This window comes from Curcuma longa, chromosome 14 (assembly GCF_044706935.1).
Source record: "Curcuma longa cultivar G26 ecotype Majalengka, Jawa Barat chromosome 14, ITB_CL_G26_1.1, whole genome shotgun sequence".
Lineage (NCBI taxonomy): Eukaryota > Viridiplantae > Streptophyta > Magnoliopsida > Zingiberales > Zingiberaceae > Curcuma > Curcuma longa.
The window spans coordinates 11,026,390-11,035,553 of record NC_133874.1 but is presented as its reverse complement, the minus strand read 5'-3'; the positions used below and the strand labels follow the sequence as shown (position 1 = coordinate 11,035,553).

General features: G+C 40.3%; 1 protein-coding gene and 1 pseudogene across 2 annotated transcripts; both read right to left on the bottom strand.

Moving 5' to 3' along the window:
- LOC141844890 (homeobox-leucine zipper protein HAT7-like) overlaps positions 1-1,160 on the bottom strand; it is a 3,074-nt pseudogene extending 1,914 nt beyond the window's left edge.
- Positions 1,161-2,876: 1,716 nt separating this feature from the next.
- LOC141845397 (psbP domain-containing protein 4, chloroplastic) lies at positions 2,877-8,690 on the bottom strand. Of its 2 annotated transcripts, none has more exons than XM_074733460.1 (5): positions 8,174-8,690; positions 7,974-8,077; positions 7,779-7,887; positions 7,283-7,510; positions 2,877-3,102 (listed from the first exon to the last, which is right to left on the bottom strand). In XM_074733460.1, exons 1-5 carry the CDS (start codon positions 8,460-8,462, stop codon positions 3,038-3,040), a joined length of 795 nt encoding a protein of 264 aa, XP_074589561.1. In that variant the 5' UTR covers positions 8,463-8,690; the 3' UTR covers positions 2,877-3,037. The 2 variants fall into 2 exon arrangements, with proteins under 2 accessions (XP_074589561.1, XP_074589562.1); XM_074733461.1 differs by having other exon boundaries at positions 7,974-8,081; positions 8,174-8,381.
- Between the last annotated feature and the right edge of the window lie 474 nt (positions 8,691-9,164).

Below are 9,164 nucleotides of genomic sequence, written 5' to 3'. Positions count from 1 at the left end.
ACTTATTTAATAGGTGCGTTTGCCTCCCTAAAATATAAAGAAATTGTCCCTTGGTCTCGTGGGAGGAACTTAATTTAAGCCGCGTCGTGTCTTCCGTCGTGTCTTTCCTCCTACTGGTCGTTCCTCCTACTGGTTGCTTCGGGCAGGACCAGAGCGAGTGAATCAGAGCTTTCTGGCCCTGAAAAACTACGTTGCGGAACTGACCACTGAGTTCATAGTTCTCTAGGGCTTCGCTCTATTTCATGGAGCTCACTTCTGAATTTATCATCTAACGATTCCGCTCACTTCTGAATTTATCATCTAACGATTTCACTCTTCTGAATTTATCATCTAACGATTTCACTGGTTTCAACTGTGCTTGTTCTTGGTTGGTCACCCTACGCCCTTCATATGGGATTTATCTAACTTAATCCGCCCTGCTTATAAAGAAAGTAGTAAAATTCAGAATGAAATGAAGCTGCATCCACAGAAGTATTTGAATGCCGAAGCGACGCGACCTCAGAAGTGAAGAAGCATGCCGAAGCAGACGAGGAGCTCATGAAAGGAGGGGCGGGGTTGGGGTACGCGCCCTGCTAGTCACACAGAAAGCAGAGCTCGGAGGAAGGAGCAGAGGAGGAGTCGGAGGCTATCTGCAGCTAAAGGGTTAAAAGAGAAAAATCACTCCCGGCAAGACCCATAGGTCGGAGCGATCTGCAGCTTGAAAGACCTTGTTACGCCTCGGTTCTTCCTTAAAGGAAGCCCGCTTTCTTAAGTGCTTGCCACATGATGAACCGCCCACTTGATGTGCTTGATTATAGTCCAGATTGGGACCAGCAGTTAGGCACTAGAAGAGAGAAGTTGATCTGAGCTCAAGCATCGTTCGTCGTCCGTTGGAGAAGCAAGAAGTCGTCCGCCCTTTTCGCCAGCCGTGAGTCACGATTCAAGGGATCACGATTTGAGGTTGTCAATGTCCGCCCGGTTCTGGCCGCCTCTACTCTGTTGGCCAGCTGCCTTTACTCTTTTGGCCGCGTGGAAGAGGATTAGCGAATCCTTCACCTGTCGCCATCTCATTCAGTGGTGAGTGAACGAAATTGGGCAGAGAAGAACCGTGCGCGGCTAACCTCTCTTCCTTCTTTGTTCTCCGCCACCAAAGCCCAATCGGACCCCCTCTGTTCTGCCATTGGTTGGTCGCCTGCGCCGGAGAGGAGCCTCTGTCAGAGTTGCTGCCGGAGAGGAGCCTCTGTCAGAGTTGCTGCCGGAGAAGGGCCATTGCCAGAACCGCTGTCAGATAGGTGCCTTTTAAGGTTGTTATTGGAACATCCTTGATGGTCGGTAATCATTTCCGACCACCACAAGTCACTGTCCGAAGTCTTCACTTGGGTAGAGTCCTCCCTCAGGCCGAATCAGGCTCCCTCTGGCCGAATCAGGCTCCCTCTGGCCGAATCAGGCTCCCTCTGGCCGAATCAGGCTCCTTAGGCCGAATCAGGCTCCTCCAGCCGAATCAGGCCCCTTAGGCCGAATTAGGCTCCCTCTGGCCGAATCATGCTCCTTAGGCCGAATCAGGCCCCTCTGGCCGAGTTAGGCCCCTCTGGCCGAATCAGGCTCCCTCTAGCCGAATCAGACTCGCTTAGGCCGAATCAGGCTCCCTCTGGCCGAATCAGGCTCTCTTAGACCGAATCAGACTCCCTCTGACCGAATTAGGCCCCTTAGGCCGAATCAGGCTCCCTCTGGCCGAATCAAGCTCCTTAGGCCGAATCAGGCCCCTCTAGCCGAATCAGGCTCCCTCTGGCCGAATCAGACTTTTCAGACCGAATCCGAGTCCTCATGCCGAGTTTTCAGGCCAAGTCTGAGTCCTTAAACTAACTCCCAGCTCTAAGCCGACTTCTGGCTCAGACCAACTCACCATTCGACCACCCTTCTCTCCAATCCGCCAGTCGGTCATTTGTTCGACTTGATCCTGTGCAGGAACCGAATCGCCTTACAGTGCCCTGGCATATCCCATCATGTCCTCTGACCGGCCCACGCCCTTCATTTATTATCGCCGCCCTCTCTGACACCCACATGGGTAATGACACGACAGCTACCTACCAGAGATGGGACTCCTGACTATTGTGCTTGATTGTTCCTGACATCTCATTAATCATGATGTGACATCTTGTAAATGATGATATGACAGGTATGCACGCTCATCTCCCCCTTAAAACGATCACTCCTTCCTCTGCAGGTATCTCCTTCAACTCTTACTCCTTTTTACGCTCAAGCTACTCTTACTGTTCATCTTCTTCCTCCCACCGTACTTGACTTGAGCGTCGGAATGGTCGCGCCAGGGCACCCCCTGGCTTTTCTCTCACGCTCTTCATGTGTGCAAGTCTCGATGACCCTGAAGCTCCCGTCGCCCTCAGCTCCCTCTACTGTTCCACTCCTACGGTGAGGATGATCCAGTGACGTATCCGGAAGCACTTCTCAACTAGAACAATCACCCATCTGAAATTGCTACAGCACGACATCCTTTGCAGTGCTTTTCACAATAACAAAACTAATATCGTCTCTTACCCAGATTTTGCATAAGTAGAAGTGGGACCAATTGATTCTAAAGGACAGGTTTTTTAATTTTGCATAAGAATGTTTTATTAAGGCATTTAGTATTTTTTATATTTATTTTGATGTAAAATAACCATTATAATAATCAATAAAAATTATGAATACTTTTTTTTAAAAAAAATAATTTTCTTCACGTATGTAATCCTCTATTTTTTTTCTACCTTTTATGAATATACTTTGAAAATCCTCTATTTTTTTTATTAATATACTCCTTTTCATTTTCCATCACATCTTATGATTACCAAGTAACATGGATTCCTATGATGATGTATAGTTTAAGCTCATACTATTTCTATAAAGTAAACCTACTGCACCACTGTTATTATTACTGTGTTTGGAGTTGGTTTATTATTGGTGGCTCTGAAAAATAAAACATTCACTTTCGAAATCTCCACTTCTGCAAGGAGACCATTCCTTCATTTTACTACCAGACAACACACCGTTCCTTGGTCTACTTTCAGACTACACGAAAAGAGTCCGCAATCTGTTTTAAATTCTTAGAATGCCTCTTCCACTGAAGACCTGCAAAAGGAAAGAAGCTTTAAAGTCAGATAGATAACGGCCCACGTTCAGATACAAGTATTTCACTAATTTTGAAAGTCACTAGATGGGTAACATGTGTAAATGGTGCATGGCTGAACCAATGAACGTTGAATGGTCTGAGGGAATAGGGCCAAGACCAATCCAAACTCAGCACAAATCCAAGTAGAGAAGAAGTATTGCAATAACAACCAATTATGAATGCACAATGGGTTAGCAAGGCATCATTTAAGGGACTGGTGTCTTAGAACCTATAAAAAGAAAAGGGTTTTAACCATTTGGGGACATGTGAGACTGTACACTAGGCAAGTTCTCTATAAGTCGGTCACTTCAACTATTCCTCCAACCTTTTCGCCAATTCCACCTATTAAACTTAAAAACTTGCACAACCCAAAGCTTCATCTCAACTCATGGCCACTTAAATCCATCTATCACACTCGAGCACCTTACCTAGCCAACTTCCTTGTAGTCACTTGCAATTTAGATGAGCTGAATCCATCGCATGCTAGGAATGTAGCTTGCTTACTCTCTTCAAACGGAATTTAGCTTTAGCGAACTAAATCAAACCATGTCACAGCTTGACCGAACTCCTCTCAGCTTAGACTCTAGTTTCATTTCCAACCAAAGTCAATGCTAGATTTTCATAGCTAGGAGGCTTATCTGTTATCATAATATATGTGACATCATCTATGGAAAATTCGATGCTAGGAATGTAGGAAAGAAGGCAGAAGAAGAAGGAGGACATTCTGGAATTCACTAGATTGCTGGCATGGCAACGGCAAAGTGGTAGCTGGATAAGGAAAAAGGAGCTTGTAATTTCCCTTCCAAATGAAAATTCTATTCAACTTTCAGGGAATTCAATGTGTTACAAGGGGGAACTTGGGAGGCCATAAGCTTGCAGCTCATGATGATGACTAGAATGCCAGGGAGGGCATTTGTTGACTTAGAGAACAAAAATGATGAAAGAAATGAATTTAGGGGTTATAGTTATGGAGGACTTGAAGGGAAATTATAGTTCTAATAAGGAAGTGAAATTAGAAAAGCCAAGCAAGAAGAAAAATTTATGTCAACTGTAGATTTAGACTGGCTGAGAAGTGAATCATAACCACAAAAAAAAATGATAAATCTCAGTCAGTCTCATGCTCAATCCCTGAGGGTGGCCGGTCCGAGTTTTCCACCGACCACCAGGATAAATCGGAAAGCGCGTACGGCGGCCAATCCAGATACTTAACATCCTTTGATTACGTTCCTCATTTGGAAGAAAATTCTTGCAAATACGCCATAGCTGGGGATCGAACCGCGGATCCCTGGGTCACAACCCGGATGTCCTACTGTTGCACCATTGCCCCGGGGACGAATCATAACCACAAAAGAAGCATGCAAGGTTGGATGTAATAGGGTTAATGGTGAAGACGCCCTTTATCTTAGAGGTGAAGAGAAATGTGCATCTTGAGAATTTTTAAATGCTGAATATGGACACTTCTGATGTAGGTACAGAACCTTGGGAACATGTTCATGCTTTATCTTCTGTATGTCCATATACGATATGTTTGATGTGTTGAGTTTTCCAGATGATATTAAGGGGGCTTGCTCATTGGCCATTCCTCAAGTTACTCTGAAGGAATAGCAAGTTTTAATGAGTTGATGTGGGTCTAAGCACCTCCAATTATTGGAGTTCTTCCCTGGAGAGGTCAAGCAGAATATTGAAGAGTGCATAAGAAAGACAATTGCATCGAAACTAGCAAGGAAGAGTACAATACAAAGACTGATGTACAAATATCATAGCAATTCCAAATAGTTTGATGAGAGATGGGGTAATTACCATGGTGGAAGAAAACCCTAAGGGGGTGTTTGGTTGGGAGTTATCGTTGATAATCTTGGTTATTTGTCCAACGTTATCAACTTTGGTTCAGGTTATCAATAATTTCCAAGTAATACAGCATCACCGCCACATTAGCAAAATGTCAGCAAATAGATTATATAACCTCAAAATGTGATTACCTTGACAGTTTAAGATTTTCTGCAATTCCAGATGTTAATGAAAATTTTTTATAATTATCCTCCGATTTTAAAATTGAATTAATCGAAATATATAGTGAAACCTAATTGAAATTGAGTTAATTAATTCAATAAATTTTAATTTAAATATTCATAGATTTAACAAATTATATTTATTAATTTAATAATAAATTAATGAATTATTTTATTAAAATATATATAAATTTATTTTAAAATTTAAAAAATTATAAAATATTTATTTATTTTATATATTTTTAATTATATTTATTAATTTAATAATAAATCAATGAATTATTTTATTAAAATATATATAAATTTATTTTAGATTTCAAAAAATTATAAATAAATTATATTTATTAATTTAATAATAAATTAACGAATTATTTTATTAAAATAATTATTTTAATGAATTATTTTATTTAAAAATATATAAATTTATTTAAAATTTTAAAAAATTATAAATAAATTATATTTATTTATTTTATATATTATTAATTTAATATAATCATTAATATTATTAATTTAATTTAATTTATGCTAAAAATAAATTGAATCAAAGGTAATATAGTAAATGTTAAACTGGTTATGTTTTATTTCCTCCAAATAAATAAGTTAAACCAAATAACATTAGGTTATGTTTTTTACCCCATAATCTTAGTTATGTGATTACCTAATAATCACACAATCAAAGTTATATCTGATAACTTGAACCAAACACACCCTAAATGTCTAATGGAATAGCTTGTCAAACATTTTAATACCTAATTTATGTGCCTCTACTAGAAGTTATATACTTGAATAAGGGGTGGAAATGTAGTAGGAGACCAGACAAGGAATTCTTGAACAAGAAGTGATTGAGCTTTCCTCTCAAGTTTAGTTGTAGTGATGGAGGACGGATTCAAGTGAACCTTCTCCTAGGTGAGCCTTGTGATTTATGCCTAATCCAGGGAAATATGAGATTGCAAGGGAAAAAGTTCTACAAGACATTCATTAGAGTTGGTTTGGAAGATATAGAAAAAACGAGTACGATCAAAATGAGTGAAGTTAAAGAAGGATGGATGCTACACTGAGTAGTTCGTCTGAATTGAATTAATCTTTAGTGTATAACTAGGATCGGCCTAGAGAAATCAAGGGGTCTATAGACTAAGTGATAAGAAAGATATTGCAGAGGAAGGCTACTTTCGAAAGTAAAATTACCAAATTTGGGTCAAAAGATCTTGTGACATAGGAAGCTGCCAAATTGGAGTTAGAGCAAAAGACCTTTGGAGCAGTAAAAAGTGTAGGTAAGGGAAAGTAAATTGGAGGGTTTTTTTATACTTGGTGTCATATAGTAGGAGGCAAGTCAAAGATAATGACACCTTAAGGTTACCTTTAATAATGGAGAGACATACATAATCAAGTCATGAAGATTAAGGAGATCAAGAGAATTTCCCTTTGAATTCTATAAGAAATGCTTTGTTGAACCGATCCAAGGGAGAGCAACTAATGTGGACAAAATTATGCACCAACTCTTAGAGATGTTAGATGAGTAGCTCAGAGCTCAACAACTATTAAGAGTGTATGATGTGTGGGAATAGAGCTACAACACTCCGAGCTTGACATGAGTCTAAGTAGGGAGGAAATGTTACAACTTAGAACAACGTAAATCTCTGATTGCACAACACATGGAAAGGTGTCATTGAAAGGGCTTGCGTCTTGTTGAAGGAACAAGTCTGGGGAATTTGGAACTGCTCGCCAAGCAACAATGTTTTTTCCAATTAGAACATCCTCTTACCCATCTATTTGGCTATTACCCTGATCTTTTTCCTACTTCAACCCACTAACCTTCAAAACTTCTACAACCCAAATCTGTAGCTCAAATCTATTTAAACGCACAACCATACTCAAGCACCTAACCAAATCCAATTTCTGCCTAGCCACTTGCAACTCAGGTAAGTGAACTCGACTCAATCAGTCACAACTCTGCAGAACTCCTCTCAACTCAATCAGTCATAACCCAACAGAACTCCTCTCAACTCAGGCTATGCTAACCTGGTTCCGGCCAAGGTCAGAGCTAGGTTTCAGTAGTTAACAAACTTGTATAATCTGCTATAACTTCACTATAATAAGTACTTAAAAATAAAATGTCTAAATGTTATCTTACCACTTCCAGTTACATTGAACAAATAGAGCCGGTTTCCAGCTGCAGTTGCTGTGATTAGAATGTGAGGCGGCTCTAGCTCAAATTGGTAGTAAGTTCTTCCGGAATGTTCTGCTACCTCCATGCTTATAACTTTTCCTTCTACATTTTCACCAATGACTTCTGGCCCAAAAGCACTGATAACCTTGTCTGGTGGTCCAATCAATTCAATTTCCGCTTCTCCTTCAATGTCTACATAAGGTTCAGCATGAGCATTGAGACCGGACTAAATTAGCATACAATAACTACTTTTTTTGGTAATGTACACATGGTTAATCAATTTTTTGAATGAGATAGTAAGATATCTCAACATATAATATCATTGTGGAGGATTCTAATTATGGCACCTTTTGGATGCAGTTAGATTTGCATGCAACTTCTGGCTGTAGGTTTGATAACCATAGTTGCTAACAAAGCAACTCGAAATCTGTTAAAATACAAGAAAGAGGAGGCTAAAGACCTGCAAATCGCCGAACAGGAGCTACAATAACAAACAAGCGGCCTTCTTTGGAGTTTCCAAATCTCAAGTCGATCTCGGTTCCGCCTAGATCTGCAATGGAGACAGGGACCTGAAAGGCAACCGGCAGTTTGCTGAATCAATTAGGCACAAATATGTCTGCTAAAACTTTGTCTATCTTTTCAAGCAATCTTCTACCTCTTCCCAGCCTTGAGGGACTTTGAAGATGTAGGGAATTATCGGACTCCATCCCACTCCATGTCCTCCGGACTTGTCATCTGGCCTACGATATGTCCTCCAACCTGCCTGACCAATAAATTGCGAAGGTCATACCACTTCTGCGTATTTCAACAAACACCTCGAACAATAAAAGCGATTTAATGGAAACAGTTACCAACCATTTTGATCAGGTTCAGATAAGCCAGGGATCCTCCCTGCCATGAGCCCCTGTGTGACTCCCAGCCCATCTCCAGGGAAGCCCACCACCATCCCCGAAATCAAGGACAAGGTAGAAGCCAGAGCGCACCTTCTTCCAATGAAACGAAGATCTCGGATCCCATCTCCACCGGAAAGTTGTAACCTCTTCTCTGCTACGGCATGGGACCTCCTTGGCTGTGGCTGGCGATAGTGTACGTAAGGACGTCTCTCCACACGGAAGCAGCAGCTGGTGCAGAGGGTGGTTTCCATGCCTCTCTACGACTAGAACTGCTTTTGCCAAATCGCCAGGGAATCGACGCTCAAGAGACTGATGATCACCTCCCTATCCTTTTTTTTCTTTTTTCTTTTTTTTTTCTTTTTGGTTTTTGTAACTGGCTATCCCGCATCCCTATCCCTATTGCGTCTACAGCTCCATGCCTTCACATTTTCTTCCGAAATTTTCTACTTTATCCTCGTTTTTTTGGGACCACTAGAACCGGAAGGCGGCGTGTTTCGAGCTGTTCATTTCGACGCATCGCGGGATGGAACGTGAAGTAGACATGTCTAACGCATTTACCGAGCTTTACGCTAAACTAGCAACGCGTCTAACGATCCGTCAACCGGCAAACTACTAAGGAAAAAAAAAAAAAAAAAACAAACAAACCAAAAGGGCTCTCACTTGTGTCAAAAGGAACTTTTTTCTAAGCATCAAAACAATCATTTTACTATATTTTTTATTTTAACAATATTTGTATAGTATGAATTAATGTACTGATACTCTTACAATGAGTACTGATCGTATTTTAAAAATTTAGATATCTCTATTTTATCTAATTAATCTTGGAGATAGATACTGAGTGATAAAAAGTGAAATGTTATTCCAATCTAGATGTCCGTTAATATCAGATTATAACGATTTAAAAAGAATAAATTATAATGACTAAATGACTTCTTCTTATGAGAGAAATTTTA